The sequence below is a fragment of the Elgaria multicarinata genome, chromosome 11 (assembly GCF_023053635.1).
Source record: "Elgaria multicarinata webbii isolate HBS135686 ecotype San Diego chromosome 11, rElgMul1.1.pri, whole genome shotgun sequence".
Lineage (NCBI taxonomy): Eukaryota > Metazoa > Chordata > Lepidosauria > Squamata > Anguidae > Elgaria > Elgaria multicarinata.
The window spans coordinates 38,080,403-38,101,567 of record NC_086181.1 but is presented as its reverse complement, the minus strand read 5'-3'; the positions used below and the strand labels follow the sequence as shown (position 1 = coordinate 38,101,567).

At 43.6% G+C, this 21,165-nt stretch overlaps 1 protein-coding gene across 1 annotated transcript; it reads right to left on the bottom strand.

Moving 5' to 3' along the window:
- Positions 1–2,701: 2,701 nt before the first annotated feature.
- LOC134405766 (vomeronasal type-2 receptor 26-like) lies at positions 2,702–14,968 on the bottom strand. Its single transcript, XM_063137021.1, has 5 exons — positions 14,754–14,968; positions 13,587–13,878; positions 6,191–6,418; positions 3,859–3,985; positions 2,702–3,603 (listed from the first exon to the last, which is right to left on the bottom strand). The coding sequence occupies exons 1-5, from the start codon at positions 14,966–14,968 to the stop codon at positions 2,702–2,704; spliced, it is 1,764 nt and encodes a 587-aa protein (XP_062993091.1).
- Between the last annotated feature and the right edge of the window lie 6,197 nt (positions 14,969–21,165).

The window sequence follows — 21,165 nt, the reverse complement described above, 5'->3', positions numbered from 1 at the left end:
TCATATCCATTTCTGTCCGGTGAGGTGATGTTTGCCCTGTCCTGGACGGGGTTGCACTTTCCCTAAAGGATCGGGTCCGTAGTTTGGGGGTGCTCTTGGATCCAGAACTGTCACTTGAGGCACAGGTGAACTCAGTGGCAAAGAGGACCTTTTATCAGCTTAGGTTGATATACCATCTACGCCCTTATCTGGACAGAGATAGCCTAGCTACAGTTATCCACGCTCTGATAACCTCTCGTTTGGATTATTGCAATGCGTTATACGTGGGGCTGCCTTTGAAAACAGTCCGGAAGCTTCAGCTGGTACAAAACAGGGCAGCCTGTTTACTAACAGGGACTGGCTGGTGAGATCACATTACGCCAGTCTTTTTACAACTTCATTGCCTGCCAGTCCAGGTCCGGGCCTGATTCAAAGTGCTGGTATTGACATTTAAAGCCCTAAATGGTTTGGGGCCAGGTTATTTGAAGGAACGCCTCTTCCCATATGTACCTGCCCGGACCTTAAGATCATCTACAGGGGCCCTTCTTTGTGAGCCCCTGCCAAAGGAAGTGAGGCAGGTGGCTACTAGGAGGAGGGCTTTCTCCGCTGTGGCATCCCGGTTGTGGAACGAGCTCCCCAGAGAGGTCCGCCTGGCACCTACACTGTACTGCTTTTGTCGCCAGCTGAAGACCTTTTTATTCACTCAGTATTTTAACACTTAATTTTAACTTAAATTTAAATTTTACTGTTTTAACTCTGTATTTTAATCTTATATCAATTTTGCTGTGTGGTTTTATCCTGGTTGTGCTTTTTATACTGTATTTTGTATTTGTGCTTTTAACCTGTTGGTTGTTTTATTATGGTTTTAATTTTTGTGAACTGCCCAGAGAGCTAAAAATGTAATAAACTAACTAAATAAATAAATAAATGGCATTACACAAGACGTTTGCCACGTTTGTCAGCAGAATTGGGTGGATAGCTGTGTACAAGTTACACTGACCTTCATGAACTGAGAGTGTGGGAATATTCTTCACCACACAAACTCAAGAGAAAATGACTTTTGAGAACAATGTGAAACACATGCAGGCTAAAAGGAAGAAACTAGATGTTCTTGACAGCTGCACCTCTGCTTTGGGATTCCTTTCCCAAGATATTTAGTCTGAAACTTTTAGCTCCATCCAACAAGTGTTTTATTGAACACTCATTATTGGGCACTCATGGATTCCTCAGAGGTAGCACACATGACGTCGTCTGCCTCTCGCACACCTTCCACCCATTCTGGTCTTCCTTGCACCACAAGAAAAACCAGATTAACTGCAAAATATGTTTTAAACCAAAGTTGCTGCTCTCTCCTGCTGTGTGTGAGAGAAGCAGAATGTTCACAACAAGGGACTGAATTAGGGTGACCATATGAAAAAGAGGAGAGGGCTCCTGTATCTTTAACAGTTGCATAAAAAAGGGAATTTCAGCAGGTGTCATTTGTATATATGGAGAACCTGGTGAAATTCTCTCTTCATCACAGCAGTTGAAGCTGCAGGAGCTATGCTAGAGTGACCAGATTAAAAAGAAGGCAGGACACCTGCAGTTTTAACTGTTGTGATGAAGAGGGAATTTCCCCAGGTTCCCCATATATATACAAATGACACCTGCTGAAATTTCCTTTTCAATGCAACTGTTAAAGATACAGAAGCCCTCTCCTCCTTTTCATATTGTCACCCTAATGGAGAAGCAATGGTAGCCAATGTTACTTCCAAGGTGTGGTGGAGCACTTAATGTCACTGGCATTTAAACGGGTTTTTCTTTAGTTCCTTGAGACAGAATTCAGAATAAAGGTCATTCAAGTTGAGGCAAAAGGGGGTAAGCTCAAAGAGCAGAGGAAGGGAGAAATAAAAGAAGAGTCAGAAAGAGAAAAAAACAATTACAAAGCTGTTTGGGAATAGCTGAGTGCTTATGAAAACTGAGAGCTCTGCCAGTAAGGTATTGCTGAGAAGAATATAGAAAATAGACCTAAACCAAATGTGAAGATAAAGAATTAATCTTGAATCTTAATCAACAGACACCAAAAATAGTTTTCAAATTGTAAAAAAAATCCAGAGAATGGTTTTCCTGATTACAATCATGTTTGGGGTTGTGCGAACAGGACCTATTAGCATGATTTGCAAACAGAAACAATGTCATTGTAAATACCTAAGGTCCATAATATCCAATTCCTACAGAGTTCCATCCTATTCAAGAAAAACTTGGATAGGATGGAACTATCCAAGAATAGGGGGGGAGGCCACAGAAAGCCTCCCTATCCTAAAAGGGGAAGCCAGGATGATTTCAAACATTGAGGCGCCAGTTTCAGGCCATTAATATCTCACCTGATAGAACAATGGCATAAAGCCAGATTAGAGAATATGCCCTTTTAGGATTTCCATTTCTGCAGATCTAGTAATAAATGTGGCCCTGTTTAAATCCCAACATTGTTTCTGCCTCATTATTTCCCACTCTCCACATTCTCATAACATCCAGTTCTTCAAGAGTTCCATTTTATTCAAGAAAAATGTGGATAGGATGGAACTATCCAAGAACAGGGGGGAAACACTAACTTTTAGAAATAAGCCCCATAGAGTTGAATGTGAATTACTTCCAGGTAAGGAGATGCATGATTGCTGCCTCAGTCTCATTGCTTAGTCCTGGTTCTCCTAAGCTAGACAAGGGACAGTGAATTTTATATCCCTCAATTGTTTCTTCTTCTTAGATGCTCCTTGTTGTTCAACTCAGGCCTCAACACAATGATATAGCATTTGGGAGAAAAGATAAAAATCAGTAAGCCAGCACTGGAAGCGATGATGGAGAAGGTCTCCACTGCTACCATATATTTCCCCCTTGTGCTCAGGTAGGTGGGAACAAAGGAGAGCCACACACTGCAAAAGACCAACATGCTGAAGGTGATGAACTTGGCTTCATTAAAACTGTCAGGCAATTTCCTGGCTTGGAAAGCCACAGCGAAGCTAACACAGGCCAGGAAGCCCATCAAGCCCAAAACACAGTAGAACATGATGGCTGAGCCTTCATTACATTCCCAATCAATTTCTTTAGACATAGAGTCTGTGTTGAAATTGGGGAATGGGGGAGAGATTGTCAGCCACACAGTACAAATAGTGACTTGTGCAAAGAAGCAAGAAAGAACGATAGAGGATGCCAGTCTTTTCCCCACCCGTTTCCTCATGCTGCACCCAGGTTTGGTGGCCATGAAAGCTAGAACCACAATGACGGTTTTGGCCAAGATGCAAGAAACTGCCACTGAGAAGATGATGACAAAAGCGGTTTGTCGAAGGAGACAAGTCATTGTCTCAGGTTGGCCAATGAACAGCAAAGTGCAAAGGAAGGAGAGCAAGAGGGAGAGAAGGAGCGTGTAGGTGAGGTTCCGGTTGTTGGCTTTGACTATGGGTGTGTCCTTGTGCTTGATGAAGATGCCAAGTACCAAAACTGTGATGAAAGAAAAGGAAAGAGCACAACTGAGCAGTGTAATCCCCAAAGGTTCTTCATAAGACAAGAAAATGATCTCTTTTGGAATACATGAATCTTTTCCCATGTTTGGATACTGATCTTCCGGGCACTGAAAACAGTTATCCGTGTCTAGAAAAGAAAACAATACAGCAACCCCATGTTTATTATGCTGAAATAAATGAAGATCAATGAACTGAATAATTGCTGGAATAAGAATTGCTAAGAGAGGGAGAACCACCAAATTCTTTCTTATTATACAATTATATTTATTTATTTATTTGTTTATTTCAGATCCTACCCTCATCATATCAGCAACTGCCATCACTGCAGAATTGCTAGAAACTTATTTGACAAAAAGGTAACCTCTGTGTTGACATTGCTTACCTTTCTGTGTGGAAATCTTCCCCTCTGGACACAGAAAACAATCGTAGCAGCAAAATGGCTTCCCTTCCTTCTTGATCTTGCTGTAACCCGACCGGCAATTATCATTACACAGAGAAATGGGCCGAGCCTGTCCATAAATGAGAAGGATTTCTATTTTGCAATTGGGATCTCAGCGGTTACTCTATATTTAGAAAGCCCACACAATTTCTCTTCCCCATGTAGGTGGGCAGACTTGTGTTTGGAATTAGTGAGAGGAGATAAATACGTAGATATTATGTTAATGGCAGAGCTGTTTATTGCCAGGCTCACTAATGGGAGAGAGAACTCAGTCAGCTGTTTAAGACCATTTGAGTCAACCAGGGGGCTGTCTTCATGGTGTTGGGTTGGCACTGCCTCAGGTGACCATATGGAAAGGAGGACAGGGCTCCTGTATCTTTAACAATTGCATAGAAAAAGGAATATCAGCAGGTGTCGTGTACTCAAGCAGCAATTGATGAAACTCCCTCTTTATCACAACAGTTAAAGCAGCAGGAGCTATACTAGAGTGAGCAGATACAAAAGAGGGCTGGGCTCATGCAGCTTTAACAGTTGCGATGAAGAGGGAATTTCACCAAGTGCTACAGGCATAGAGCTCCATCTTACCAGGAGTTAACATGCTCCCTACTTCGCTTCTCAGCCCATGTTTTCCTTCCTCAAATTACTTCCTCTTTTGTCTCTGTGTTAGCCGTGGAGCAACATTGCATGGTGGAAATCTCATGTTGACGTCACTCCCTTTGAAAAAGCTGGGGTAAATCCCTGTCTTTTTCAAAATGGAGCATTGTGGCAAAGCCCTGCAGTGGCTGTGACCCTGAACTTGTATTGTCGAACTGACAGCGTGCAGATCCACAGGCCCCTGGAGGCTTTCCCCAGGTGTGGACAGTAGGAGATCCCGTGTCTTCCAAACATTAGGGGAGGTGGGCTGGAATAAAAAGAGGGCAGGTCCAGAGCTGCCCCTGTTCATTCTCTCTGGCCTGGTTCAGACAATGCACTAAAACATACTGCTTAACCACAAAATGTTCAAGGGATATTCTTTTCCCTTTCATTTCTTCCCAATCAAAACATCCACACCCTCATTGATACATTAATTCTTTCACACACATTCCATTCTTATGCTTCCACTTTTCTTTTCCACTCTTTCTCTTACACTCTCTAACTCCTCCTCCTCCTCCTCCTCCTCCTCCTCCTCCTCCTCCTCCTCCTCCTCTTCTTCTTCTTCTTCTTCTTCTTCTTCTTCTTCTTCTTCTTCTTCTTCTTCCATTTCTACACCTGCCTTCCCCCCCCCATCATCCCTGTGCATGCAAATGACACTCAGGGGTCTCGGGAGTAGGAGGGAAGATCCCTCCATTTTCCTGGGATAAACCTTAGGTATAGAAAGGGCCTTCATCATCATCATCATCATCATCATCATCATCATCATCATCATCATCATCATCATCATCACCATCTCTCTCTCTCTCTCTCTCTCTCTCTCTCTGTCTCATCCTTCCCTAGCTAACAGCATCTTCTTTCTACAGACAGCACATGTTGCAATTAGGGTTTGTTTTCTAAGCTCTTTTTTGCATCCATGAGAGCTTTATTCATGAGAAAAGTTTCCACAAGGTGGTAGTCTTCATGTGGTCACAGAACACTGGGTGGGTTAGTACTTCCATTGCAATTTGTGACTCCCTCTCGCCTATTCAAATGACACTGCATGCCAATTACACTTAGAAAAATGCATTCATAGGAATAGAACCTCTCCCCACCCCCAGGAAATATGGAAGTGCACTGACAACTGTTAGGGCCCACTGACACATACCAAACACCGCTTTCAGACACCGCTATATCCTGTTTGATGTGGTTCCTGCCTTTTATACACTGCTTTCATACTGCTTTCATAGTGCAATATCCCTCTTGGTGTAGATTAAGCCATTGTACGAGATGGAAGGTGCAATGATTGAAGGATGCAGGTCACATCCAAAGGTGTGGCTGCTAAAAAGAGAGATCAACTCTGGTGCTTGATAAACGTGTTAAAAACTATTTTATTCTTCAAATCCAAAAATGAGCAATTTTGGATTTAAAGAATCAAATAATTTTAACATGTTTATCAAGCACCAGAGTTGATCTCTCTTTTTAGCATCCACGCTTATTGGTGTGTGTGTTTTTCCCTATATAGGCATACCCAAATCCAAAGGCACCATGGTCCACACCCAACCCATGGGTGAAAGTTCCCCAGCACAAGTCTAAACCGTGCACCCATTTAGGAACTCTGGTAAAACCACTGCTGGATACAACTCCAAGTATTCCTGGTCCCTACCTGGTTAAACCTGCTGGGCCAGACAATGGCTTTCTCCCAAATGGTGAACTCTTCACCCAGAAGGGCTTTGGGATATATCGTTCCAACTCTCACTCTGATAAAGGAAAGGTTTGGGAATGTGACCCAGTTGATAATATCAAATCCAGCCTCTAACTCTCCATTGTGGTCAAAATACATTTTCTCTCCAGCACTGTTATTAAATGAGTTGCTTCTCACAATGTAGTTGAGCTAAATGGAGAAGTAAAGTGAATGCAAGTCATAAAGATCTTGAGACATCTGGGTACTGAGCCATTTGAAAGCTCTCTTTCCCTCTCCTTCACATCCCTTTCTCTTTCATGTGACTCCTTCCTCCCATCATTTCCTTATCACTCCTCCTAGTTAGAGAGATGAACTAACCCAACTCAAGATATGTTTGGGACATGTTGGGATCTCCCACTTCATTGTGAGTGGGCCTGCTCAGACAACACACTAAGCTATGGTTAGGCTGCTAACCCCTTTGCAGCAAATCATACGTGAGCATGTTTAAACCATGGTTATGTAGACACCACATTTAGGAATCTTTCACACAGCATGGTTCACATGACATGCTAAGCCATAATGTTTAACTGAAAATGCTTAACCACCGTAGGTTAGTGTGTCATCTGAACAGGGTCACTGAGTTTCACTAATCCTTCAGCATGGGGACACACTCACAGGGACCAATACTTTGTGGTCTTAGCATGACCTGAAATGAAATAAAGTGCCTCCAGGCAAGCTTCTTAGTGGAAGAAAAATTAGGGTAAAAATTACGATTAAAATGCAGGAAACATTAAAATATGTCAACCATGTATGGGTGTTCTAGTCATCTATGGGTGTTCTAGTCAGGCTAAATGGTATAGATTTAAAATGGTGTTTTTGTATTTATTTTTCTGCTTCTGCTGTTGTTAGCCACCTAGTTGACATATTATGAAATTTGGGATAAAAAATGAAAACAAAAGATTTGGGGGTCTTTCAAGCCAGCTCAAATCCACCCATCAGCTATTCACAAGCAAAGGAGATAGCTGCTTACTGACACCGTTTCTCTCACCTCCTGGTTGGTCAAGTCATGTCTATCTTTGAAGCAACCATTTAATGATACTTTGAAAATCCATGTGAAATCAAGTGTAATTGGTCCAACAGCTTTATGCACACTTGCCCAGATGAATATACCTACTATTAACATCAGAAAAGGGGAAGCTACACAAAAGGCTAACATTGAGAACTAAATGTTGTTTAACATAATGTGCAATTCAGCCCTTAGATATTAACCAGACTTGGGCCGTTGCTAGACTGGGCTGTAGTGCAGGTTATATACCGGCGTCATCCTTACAGGTCCACATGACATTTACCAGGATTCATGTCGATCCTGTGTAGAAGCCTCTGTTTTCCCGTGTTTTGTGTATCGGCTTTAAGCCCAGTATTTCCTGCCGGCGTGGGCTAATTTGGATGTGGGCGGAGGAGGTGTGGGACAAAATGAGGTCAGTGCGGTTTCTGGTGAGGTCAATAATGGTAAGGAAGAAGGTGTGCTAAGGGGAGTGGCCAGTGGTTTTGGCCAAACCTCATCCTCCATTTGTGCCCCGTGTGCAGCTATGGCAGCGGCGCGGTGCAGTGGCTTTTTTTTAATAAACGGATCTGCTTTGCGCACAAATGGACAAACAGAAAACTGTCTGGTGAGTTGGGGTGTTGTGGATGTGTGGGTTATGTGCAGCTTGTTACCTCTGTGTGAGAAACTTTTCAGGAAGACGGGCATCCAACTTTAACGGGAAGTTGGTGGGCTGAACCCTCTCCATTGTCTCGGTGGGCAGCTGCAGGTACCGTCCTAATGCCGGTGGTGCAGGCTGCGCAGATGATGTAAAGGCGAGTGGGGGAATGATGGGCACGGAAGAGGCAGGCAGAGCTGTGTGCCTATTGGTGTGGGTACGGGGCAGCTGGGTGTAAGGGGGCAACAGGAGAGGGTGGGCGGCCATCTTCCATTGCCCATGTGGCGGCAGGTGGAAGGTGAGGGAAGCATCAGCTGAGGGGGTGGGCATGTGCCCTGGGCCCCCTTTGCACTGTGTCAATACACACACACACACACACACATCCTTCTGTCTGCATTTGCTGGGTGAGGTGGGGGGGCGGAGTGACGGTGGCAGGCTGCTGATGCCGGTTTCGCACCTCCGCTGGTGAGAAAACTGACGAGCCCCCCCCCCTTCTTTCTGCTTGGCCCGTGTGTAGGTATCAGGAATGGTTCCACAGCGGAGGGGGTCACTAGGCGGCACCAGGAGATACTAGATCTGTTGGACATTTGGGGAGAACAGAGGATACAAGAGCAGCTGAGGGCTAGCCACTGCAACTTCAATGTGTTCCAACAAGTGGCACTGGAGATGGGCAAGAGAGGCCATAACCGAACCGCAGAAGAGTGTCACACTAAAACCAAGGGCATGTGGACAGAGTACCAGCATGTGAGGAACCATAATGAGAGGTCAGTCAGCAATGCCACCACGTGCCCGTAGTACAATCAGTTACATACTATTATTCGTGGAGATACCACCGCTCCGCGGGATGGGGGAGGAGTGCACAGCGGGTCATCACTGGAAATAAGCAGAGGCCAGATGGGAGATGTAGGCACAGAGTGCACATGCAGACGACTGTCGTCAGATCACAATACATCTGTCATCAACCCCGAAAGCAAATGACAGCATCTATGCCTTGTCGATGGTGCTGCTCAACAATGCCACTCTTTCCCATCCTCCTGCCACCACTGGCTATGCCCCCTGTGGATCATCCCCCAATGCCAACTGGCTCCCCTGTGCCCAGCCCAAGGGGGGGGGTCCAACATAAGCAGCAGCGGCACTTCATCTGCCGCCGCCGCCAACCGCCGTGGATTGCGCTCTTTCGTACTACCACAAATCACACCGCGGACAGACACACACCCCCCGAAAATCAGGCCGGTGTGGCTCCGCATCCTGTGCTTGACCCGACAGAACCACAACCGCAACAAACTCCTGCAACAACCCCCCTCCAACACCGGGACAACCCACACAAAGTATGGACCCTGAGGCATCACACCTATTCAGAAAAACCCGCTTTCACCCCTCCTCAAGCACAGAACACCGGTAGGTCTAGCAAGGCCCCTTGTAGAAATATAACTTCCTACTCAGTCTGTAAACCTTTTCCATTCCCACAGGTATAGTGAGCAAACCTGGATTAGTATGCTGATGCCGTTACCTTCCATGGCTCTTCATGCAGAAGCTTCAGCCTTGCTTCATCTACTATTGCTCTGTATTTGGTTTTAGAGGAATGCATGGTGTGCAAAGCATGTGCCACAGCATAGACTGCATTGTAGATGCTGTAGCTGTGGCCAGTCATGCTCGTTTCAAAAACAGATGCAGGAAGAGTTTCTAGCTTCTCTTTGCCAGTGCAGATGGTCCCAACTTCCTGGCCTATGAAGGAATTGGGGAAGGAACATTCAAATGCCTCCTCCCAGAAGACCCTGATGAAGCCATCTTCTTTCTCCAAGGTAGGGTTTCTCCTCTGAAGAAATCTCTTGAATCCCCAAACCTCCTTTGAGTGAATTGTGAATGATAAAGCACCATGGAGGAAGTCTATGTCTGAACTTTTTTGAAAGGGAAGTGAGGTGAAATCCATCTGAACTGTCATAATCCAAATTTTACCTTTTTTCACCATCGATATATCTTCATAGTTTGACAGGCTGGGAAACATTCTAAAAAATATCAGGCTCTCAATTTCACCATGAATCACCACTACATTAGCAATGCTTCTCATGACAATATTGTATAAGCTTATTCCCTTTCCCACTAATTCTTCAATATCATTGGAAAAAGTCATTAGTGGGATTTTTTCTATGAATTCAAAGCATATGTCACTCTGGGAAAACATGGGAATTACATTTTGTATAAACATCTCTCCATTGTCATCATTTGTTGATATCACCCCAATCCATGTCCACATGAAATGAAGCAGTAACCGAAGAATCCCCTTATATTGATAGTCCAAATTTGGGAACATCTGGTGGTAGAAAGCAGTCTGTTTTTTCTTATGTGTCTTGGAAGCAGAGCCACATATGAGCTAAAGAAAAGAAATAAAAACAAAAGGAGGCCAAGAAGTCTTAGGGTATCTGTGGAAACAATGTTTGTGTGTAGTAATATACTTTCCATATGGCGGACCTTAAATGCCAATTCACATCCATCTCAGATTTCACATTTGGGTCTTCATCCCCCCTCCCCCCATTTCCTGTGATAAAGATGAAATGCCCAAGGAGCATATGGGTTGAAGCACTTCAGGATTGGGAAACCTCTAATACTCACTTTCAGTCCCTTTCTTTCATATTTCAGTCCCTCCCTTCTTTCATATTTAGGTTTATCCCATCTTTTTTTGCAGCAATTACACCAGCCCATCTTTAATAATAATAATAATAAGGTCTTTCTCACATTATGCTTGTATAGCAAGGCCTCCACCATATTCTACCACCCCTCAGATACTACACCTAAACTAAAAAGGCCATCATTAGAAAATATTTTATTTATTTCTGGTTTTTGTTAATTAAGTTTTCTATCTGGCCCTTGAACATCTGGTTTCAGGAGAAACTTTTTTTAAAAAAAAATCTGATAAAAATTAAACAGAGAAATAACCATAAAAAGTTTTCATTACTTCTTCCTGTCAAAAGTGAAGGTGTTATTAGGTCAAACAGGATACTGGAAGGGAACAATGACCTGTGCAAATGGTGTCACTAGGGGGGGAAATGTTTTCTTTGTCAGAAGCCTTTGTTAGTAAAATGAAGGACTACAGGCATGAGATGTGGTTAGGGTGATCATATGAAAAGGAGGACAGGACTCCTGTATCTTTAACAGTTGCACAGAAAAGGGTATTTCAGCAGGTGTCATTTGTATATATTGGGAACCTGGTGAAATTCCCTCTTCATCACAACAGTTAAAGGTGCAGGAGCTATACTAGAGTGACCAGATTTAAAAGAGGGCAGGGCACCTTCAGCTTTAACTGGTGTGATGAAGAGGAAATTTCACCAGGTTCTCCATATATGCAAATGACACCTGTTGAAATTCCCTATTCAATACAACTGTTAAAGATACAGGAGCCCTGTCCTCCTTTCCATATGGTCACCCTAGATGTGGTGCACTTTGCAAGGACTGGGAAGAACAAGATTAGCTGAAGTGCTGCAAGCCAGACCAATAGGGCTTAAAAGTGACTCCTATGATGGGTGGTCAATGCCCCACATGTAAGTACCAACCAAACATTAGGGACAAGAACATGTATGAGAAATGAAGGAGAATGGTAGTCAAAATAGTATCCAGTAATTTGCAGGCAAATTCAGTAAGAAAACAGGGAAGGGTGAAATCCAATGGGCTGTGTTGTTTTTTATACTAATGCATGTTCTTGGGAAACTAACAAGAAAACCTGCAATTCCAGTTCAAGAAGGTAAGTATAGTCTAAGTGGTATCAGGGAGACTTGGTGTGATTAGACTCCTGATTGCAATATAGCCATTGTATGGTATACCTTGTTCAAAAGGAATAGGTCAACAGAAAGGGAGCAGGAGTAGGATTATAGATTGATAAATCTGCATGAAAATGCATGAATCTGAGACTGGAGGCCCTGTTCAATATATCTGGGCCAGAACAAAAGAAGAACAGTAGAGAGAAGTGATATCTTTGTGGCAGTAAAAGAACATAAGAAGAGTCATGCTGGATTAGGAGAAGAATGCAACTTGATCAGCATTCAGTTTACATAAAACCAAACCAACCAACTACTTGTGTGAATAGGGTGACCATATGAAAAGGGGGATAGGGCTCCTTTATCTTTAACGGTTGTGTTGAAAAGGAAATTTCAGCATGTGTCATTTGTATAGATGGGGAACCTGGTGAAATTTATTTATTTATTTATTTATTTATTTTATTACATTTTTATACCACCCAATAGCCGAAGCTCTCTGGGCGGTTCACAAAAATTAAAACCACAATAAAACAACCAACAGGTTAAAAGCACAATTACAAAATACAGTATAAAAAGCACAACCAGGATAAAACCACGCAGCAAAATTGATATAAGATTAAAATACAGAGTTAAAACAGTAAAATTTAAATTTAAGTTAAAATTAAGTAAAATACTGAGAGAATAGAAAGGTCTTCAGCTGGCGATGAAAGCAGTACAGTGTAGGCGCCAGGCAGATGCTGCTACACGTCTTCTGGTTGGCTGAAATTTCCTCTTTATCACACCAGTTAAAGCTGCAGGTGCCCTGCCCTCTTTTAAATTTGGTCACTCTAGTATAGCTCCTGCAGCTTTAACTGCTGTGATGAAGAGGGGATTTCACCAGGTTCCCCATATATACAAATACCTGCTGAAATTCCCTTTTCTATGCAACTGTTAAAGATACAGGAGCCCGGTCCTCCTTTTCATATGGTCACCCTATGTGTGAATCCACAAAGTGCATGAGTGCAACAGCAGCATCAAGCGGTTGCTACACGTATGACCATTCTGAGAAGCCACTAATTTCCTTATCCTCTTGGAATGCGTCTCATCCTCTTTGAAAGCCATCCAAATTGGTGGTCCTGAAAGTAAGTTACACACTACTCAGCCAACCAGAAGACATGTATCATTTGTGTGTGTGTGAAAAACTACAACACATTCCCAGAAGTCTTCCATAGTAATGGAAGCAGTAATGGGGGGGTTGGAGCTATCTTTACTTGGTGAATGTCCAATTCATTTTTCACTATTGTTGCTGACAACTTTACCTCTCAGAATTAATAGGATGAAAAAGGGGATCTGCTATCATGGATTTAATCCTAATCAGCAGTAGAGAACGGTTAATGAAGTGGAATCCTTCAATACTGATTATTACTAAAGGAGACACCAGCAAGTGGTCCCCATTAGTAGTATAGCATCTGCAATTTTACTAACAGCAGTTTCTACCTTGTCTTAAAGGCTTGAAGTTCACACTGGTACTGTCTCAAACTCTTGGCTGGTGTGACAAAGCTGTAAAAGATTTGCTCAGTGAGTCCAAATAGAAGCTGTGTTTCTGTGAACATCCCTAGTATAATCTGATCCTGAAACGCAAGTCATAGTTCATGATTTATGAAATCTTATCAAATAGAGAGATGTTCTTCATTCTGATATTGATAGCTTTGCCCTAGAATAAAGGAGAATTCATGAACTATTTTGTTTCACAAGTCTGAATGTCTTGATAAGTTTTTGACCCTTCACTAGTGTGATTAAAGCAAGATGTGCCTCTTTATTTTAATCACAATGCTTCCTATTTCCATATCTATTGCCAAAACGAACAAACAATGAAACAAAGAAACCAAAGCCCTTTTGAAAGTCAAGGGGTATAAGAACAGCTTGTTAGCCTCCTATGCTCCGTTATACCTGTGGAATCTTGTACGTGGACAGGATGGTTGCCATGTGGAAAAAAATGTCTGCTCCTGGTCCTCCGATTACTGCTACCGGATTGTTCAGGATGTCACACTTGAAGTTAGGGACAAATCTGCCCTGTGTAGAGAAGAGTTCCAGTGAGGCATGATAGGTCCAACTTGGACTGAAATGGCTATTGAAGATATGGAAGCCCAGGGTGACATTGGGTAAAATCTGGGGATTTTCATTGATCTCACTCACAGCAAATACCAAAGCCAGATTATGCTGATAGATCTGGGTCATGACGCTGAAATGAGAGTTATATGCTGTGTCACAGTGCAATTAGTTCATGATATGAATATGCTACATGTCAGATTTATATACTGTACAATTTTTCCCAATCCATCTGTGTTCAGAAGCCAGGTGCTGGTAACATTTTGAAAGATATTAGGTAACATAAGAATCTTCATTTCTTATGTTTCTAATTGAAGTATGATTTATCTTCAACTTTGAGTTCGGCTGTTAATCAATTCTAGCATGAGTGTATCTTTTTAACCCACATCTCAATTAAGATGGGCCTTCCTCTCCATTTTTATTCTTTCAACCAGTGCTGTACAGTGATACTTACGTTGTGATGATGATGACCTTTAAAAAGAGCCATTTAGACAAAAGCTATGCTTACCAAAATTGTAGGGGTGACTAAAATGAAAAATTTCTTTTCATCCCTAGCATTTTTTCAAGTCGGTAGGATGGAAGTTGGACTACCTATCAACCCCAACAGAGAATTTGTTCCCTACAGCTGAACACTTCTTCAACATGTGACACACCTATACCAAGCAGAATTTAACACTATGAAATTTGTATGGAAAGTATCATGGGCCCCAACAGTTGACAGTGCTTTTCAACAGTGCTATAAAGCAGTAGTGGAAATCCTGCCATGCTTGAAGATGAAGAATTGGCTGCTACTGCTGCAAAGAAAAAGATGATGATGGTGATGATGATGATGATAATGATGGAGAGGTGGGAAAAAGTAAGATGCAATAGTAATCATTCACTCCTCCACTAAAGCTAACACTAATCTATGGATAGTCCTTCCTAAAAATTGGGTTTAAATGTATGCATAATGTGTGTGTGTTTAAAACAGACAAATGAACTAAAACAAAACAAAAAAACAAACCTTACACAATGTCATCAAAGAGGTCAGTGGAGGGATGTTCTTTAAAGGTCATCAGAGAAGAGAATATGTAGATCTGAGACATGATGCCACCAATGATGAAGTCTCCTGACTGATAATGCTTGTGAAGAATAGGAAGAGGGTCACTGATGTTGCATTTAAGATTAGGAATCTTACACACCACCTGCGGCAAGTACAGGAATACCAATGCCACAAATACCATTGTCTTGAATGAAACAATCTCTGCTCCGAACCAGTCCACCTGTCCTGCCATTATCCTTCTAGTCTTTTGCTGACTAGAACAGCAGGATTTAAATGGTCGTATGGTTGGTAAGTGGCTCAGACTGTGCAGTGAAAAATAAAATTACCATCGATAGGACTAACAAAGCCCTGATGATATCTAGCTGTAGCTTGGAATGGTCTATGGGATATTAATAGAATCTTGCATCTCATTTTGTATTAGGTTGGTTTCTACAGCTCGCTTGAGTCAAAGTAGAAGTATTCATGTTTCAATTGATAGTTAGAAATGAGATAATTACCTACCCAGAATTACAGCCCCCATGGGACATAGTACAAGAAAACATATTTATCAACTTTTCAGTGGGATAGGAAGAGGCAAACAGGGATTTTTAATGACTGGCAGTGGAAAAAAAGTCCTGGGGGTGGGGGGGGGGAGAGGAGAGGAGGCCTGAAGAAGAAAGAATTCTAGTGGAAGAAAGTGATTGCAATTTCTGTATTTGGAGATAGGATACAAACTATTTATTTATTTATTGCATTTCTATACCACCCAATAGCTGAAGCTCTCTGGGCAATTCACAAAACTGAATATTCAAAGGATTTGCAGATAACTTTTTAAAATTACGTATTCTTGCAGCGTTTTCCCCCCTTTGTCCCCTCACCCCAAATTGCAATATTTTAGTACCCAAATAGAAATCCAGCAGTGGTCATGGAGTATTAACTATTGTAAGAGAACAGTTCGATATTTTAGCAAGACACCACATAGAAATAGCTGCAAGGATTGTCTGATGCTGACTTGATTTGCAGCCTAAACAATGGTGAGGATGTGCATCTAATCTTCAGGCTGTATTCTAAATATTTCACCATCCTGGTAGGAGCCAATATGGCGTAGTAGTTAGAGTTTTGAACTAGGACTCGGGAGATCTGGGTTCTGATCTTCCCTTGGCACGAAACTCACTGGGTAACTTTGGACCACTCTCTGATTCTCAGCCTATTCTACCAAACAAAGTTGTTGTGAGGATAAGAGGAGGAGGACAATGTGAGCAACTCCAAGTTCTTTGCAAGAGAAAAAAGACAGGGAAGAGGAAGGAGGAGGAGAATGAAAATCAGGCAACCTGATCATAAATATGAATGTTTACAGTGCTATGGGCCATTCAAACAATAGCACAAGTCACTGTAATGCACCTCTCAACAAAATCAAGCTATTTAACTACTTTAGTGATCCATCCATGGCCTTTATGCAGCAAGAGGCTGTGATTATTGGCTAATACTCCAAAAAGGTTCTGCAATTTCTACATATTTCGAAGCAAGTCACACAAATTTCTGAGTAATTTGTACCAATTTGGCTGTTATGTGCAGGAACTCCCCCGCATCATCATCATCATCATCATCATCATCATCATCATGCAAAACTGTTCCTGGAGTATGGGGGGAAACCTTGCGCTCAGCTCACACATGCTAATCGGGTCATACGTGCTGCGGAACTATATCCAGCCAGTCTTCAGATGGAATATGGAAGAAATGCCTTCTGACCATGCCTGGAGGGGGAAATCTGAGCCCTCCTGGCTCTTATCCCTCCCCTCCTCCTCTTCTTTGAAGCACAGCTGCTGATCGCCTCGGATGTGTTCCAGGAGCCGTTGCATGCAGAGAGAAGGGCGAGGCTGAGGCTGCAGCAATACTGGTGATCTTGTCCTTGTTCTCATCCCCTGGCATGTCCTTGAGTGATGGCTGCCAAGCATTGCAGTTGTGCTCGGGCAGCTGGCAGAGCACGCTGTGGAGAGGAGGTGCTGCAGCAATGACAGTGGTGGCGGCAACTTCCTCATGTGACCTCCTTTCTCCTCCCGGGCAGCAGCAAACAGAGAGGGTGTGAGGCCGCAGTGGCAATGGCAGATACCCGGCAGCCAGATCAACACATCTGCACCTCCATTCTAGAGGCAGCAGAGTCCTGAGTGGCTGCAACTAGGGATGGGAAATGCCCATCTTCGGCCGTGCTGGCCATAGGTTTGCTAGGAGGACCAGTCCTTTGTGCCAAGCTGCTGGTCCTTGCTGCACCCTCCACCCTCTCCCTCTTTCTGGTAGGCTGTTCAAGCCAGGCCAGGCAGCAGTGGCAATGGGCTGTAACACTGTCAGCCCATCAGGCCTTGCGGGATCTCTCGTCTCCAGCCAAATATGAGCAAGGAGATGACAGTGGCGTGGTTGAAAGAGGAATCCCTTCATGCAGGAAGAAGCCACCCACCATCATTCCTCCTTGTGTGGGATGCTTTTATAGGGGAGTGGGGCCTCTGGTTTAACCCACCCCATTTGAATGAAGAATTTGCAGTGTCTGGGGGGGTGCTCTTGTGAGAACCCCCCAGCCCATTATTAGGGCAGTCTCCACCTTTGAATGAGGGAGAGGCGATGGATGGTGGGTGCCCCTTAATCCACAGGGGTGGTGAGCCCTGTGGCTGGTGGCCTTCATTAACACAGCAGGCCTACTCAATTGAAGAGGCCTGCTCAGTAGGCCACTGCTTATCAGGGCGTGACAAGCAGTGGCTGGTGCCTCTTAATTCAAATGGACAGTAATATTTATTTTATTATTGCATTTATACCCCACCTTTTCCCCTCCAATGAACCCAAGGCAGCGTACATAATCCTCCTCCTCACCATTTTATCCCCACAACAACAACCCTATGAGGTGGGTTGCACTGAGAATCTGTGACTGGCCCAAAGTCACCCAGTGGGTTTCCATGGCTGGGGGACTAGAACCAGGAGCTCTTGACTCCCAGTCCAACACTTTAGACACTACACCACACTGGCTCTTATTTGTGTGAGCATTGGGGGGGGGGTAGTGCTACTCTGCCACCCTTCCTCTTATACCCTTAGTTTAGGGGGCCTAGTTTTGCAAGTGGAACCCTTATTGGGTGGTTGGGAGTCCTTGGCTCATATACCATCTCTTCTAACACCTGGGTATAAGGTGATTGAGAGCCCATAGCTCCAAGTAAGAGAACACTTCTTCCACATGCAGTGGGATGCACTGGGTCCCAGGTTCAAACCCCTCATCTCTTGGTAGTGCTGAGAAGGAATCATGCCTGAATCCCTGAACAGTTGATGACAGACAATGTTGGCAGTGCTGGGCTCATGAGACTGATAGCAAGGAACCAATTACCTAGGAAGGTAGTCGGCTAGGGTGACCATATTTGGGAAACCAAAAAAGAGGACACCTAGTGTGTGTGTGGGGAAGCAGCTTTCTGAGTCCTGCAGAAAGTACGTTATTCCCCCGCCACCTTAAAGAACCCGATTGGAGTGGAGGAGGGGAAAGGATTTCATTCTGCACCACCACCATCCACTCCAATGGGGGCCTTTTCTATAATGTCCACGAATGACCCACTTTCCCCTTTAAGACCTCAATTGGAGCTCGGGGTGGGGGAATGATGTGCCTCAAGAAAGCATGTCATTCCCTCCTGCCATGCTAATGGCAGCCTTAAAGGGGAAGGCGTGTCATTCCAGGACATTATTGAAAATTATAGAAAATACCCTCTGACACCATGGAAAGAACAAAAACCAGGACAAATCTGGGGAAATCCTGACAGTTGGTCACCCTATAGTCGGCTCTCCCACACTAGAGGCCTTCAAGAGACAGCCAGACAACCATCCTGTCAGGGATGCTTTAAGTTGGATTCCTGCATTGAGCAGGGGGTTGGATTCGATGGCCTTGTAGGCCCCTTCCAACTCTACTATTCTATGGTTCTATGAAATCAGTAACATCCAGCTTCCTTTATTCGTTACTCCAGTGTAAGTAGGAGTAGATGAAGTTGTCAACCGGTCAGGTAACAACCTGCCTGGTCTATTCAGGACAAGCACTGACATCTAAACTTCCTCTGGGATGAAGAAAGAAGTTGGTGGGAAGCTGGCAGAGCTGATGCCAGTGAAAATAGATGTTGCAGTGCTGGATGGAAAGGAGGTTTGGGTCAGCAAGGGCTGTTTTTTAGGCCCATGACCATTTCCTAAACCATTTTACCAAACCTTATACTTTTGGATGTTGATGTGTGTTAGGCTGCACCTACCAGCAGGCCCGGCTGCCTTCGGAACCCGGAGAAAATATCAGGTTCACATACTCCATGATTGCAGATAAGGAGCTGTCATATCTCAGTGGATTCGGGTGCCCTGGCTGTATAGTCCAGTGCCAAGGTGCCCTGGTAGTATACCCAAACTCTGTGAATTTAATTCCCTTAGTGGTATAAAGGTACATTTCTGTTTCTCTGGTTCTGGCAGGAGCAGTTCTCACGTAAGCCTGAATAGCGAACACTATAACCTTGGACCAGGATGTCTGGTTGGGCTGCGACCCAAGTGTGTGACTATCTGAGCACAGGATCCTTTGCTGGGCTGGACGGAGAGGTTTCTGGGATGGAGAGGGACCTCCTTCATTTGGAGTTTTTTCCCCCTCTATCGCTGTGGCTTTCAATTACAGGAGAACCGTTCTATAACCTTATTGAGTATTCTGCTGTGACAACAGTAACAGTTCAGACATATGCACACCACCTTCATACAGTCCAGGGATGTTGACTTTTATTCTTGCATATAACATCTAGTTATTACATATGGAGGACTGGCTTTAGTTAACATGCTGATGCACCAGGCAGTACAAGGGTTTGTGAGAGCCCCCTGCCTTGGGTTAGGGCATATCCAGAGACTGTCCAGAAGCATGTGGGGAGAATTGTGAGCTTAAGATGACTAGGACATGATACAATCCTTAGCCACCAGCAACAGGCCCCTGATCCTAAAAATGCAGGGTCCCTTTGCCTTCAAGGGGAAAGGCATTTAAAGCAGTACTGGCCTATTCCCATGGACCTTTTGCTGTCTTTATGTGTGTCTCACAGATGCAGCTTCTCAGCCAGAACCATCCCTAGTAAGATGCTGCTCTGGCCATTTTTAACAAGTGCTGGGGGGTGCCAGATAATACCATCTCACCGGGGAGAATTTTCCAATCTACCTACAATAAGATGGCAGCCTGGATCCCTATCCATGAGCAATGAGTACATGATAAGATGCCTCCTTCTGGTTCAGGACATTGTGTCTCCCAAGGGTACAGTCTTTATTATGCTTCGGTGATTAAGATGTAAAGCCTCAAGTGTGTGAATTGCCGATTCTTATCCAGTAAAAGTCCTGGAGTCTTTTTCTGTCCTTGGTAGGACATCTGGATGCCCCTCTTATGCTTGTAAGGGGTCTTAACTGAACACCCTTTTGGCAATTTAAAGTTTGCCAGGCAGGGCTACCTTAGGCCACAGCTTCCAAATTCACACGGAACAGAGTGCAAGCTGTTTGCAAAGGGTGTTCCAAGTCTTTTCGTACATATGTCCATCCATCCATGAAAATTTTAATAGCTATTGTCTTCTCAGATCAGTGTAGATGCACCACTGTTACGTCAATCTTTGATTCAGAGACGCAAATTGGCTGGTATGCCAAAGTACAGCGGTAGGGCAGATATGGCTTGAAAGAGAAGCCTGGCAGTTACAGGCTTTTGTGGAATTTGGGATACTTGGGATTCCCAAAATGAGCCGGGAAGATGGCATGTAACCAATTGGGTGGCTGCCCTGAATTGCGAGGTAATCCTGCTGATTCCTAGCGAGTTTGGGAAGGAGCATATACTCATAAAGAGGTGAATACTAGCGCATATACTCATAAAGAGGTGAATACTCAGTCTTGCCAGATTCCCAGAGAGAGCTGTGAAGATAGTAGGTTCCTATTTGGGTGGTTGCCTGAAATTGTGATGCAATCATGCTCAATTCTAAGAAGGGCATGGGCCCACTTAGGGGCTACCAGGAGGAGGGTCTTCTCTGCTGTGGCACCCTGGCTGTGGAATGAGCTCCCAAAGGAGGTTCGCTTGGCACCTACATTATATGCTTTTAGACACTAGGTGAAGACCTTCTTATTCTCCCAGCATTTTAACAGTCTATAAATAAATTTTTTAACTCGGTGTTTTAAATTTGTAATTTTGCATTGCTGCTGTTTTTATCTGGTTGAGCTTTTATATTGTATTTTATATTATGGTTTTATACTGTTGTTTTATACTTTGAATGGTTTTAATTTTTGTGAACCACCTAGAGAGCTCCAGTTATTGGGCGGTATAGAAATGTAATAAATAAATAAATAAATAAATAAATAAATAAATAAATAAATAAATAAATTTAATAGAGAATTGGATAT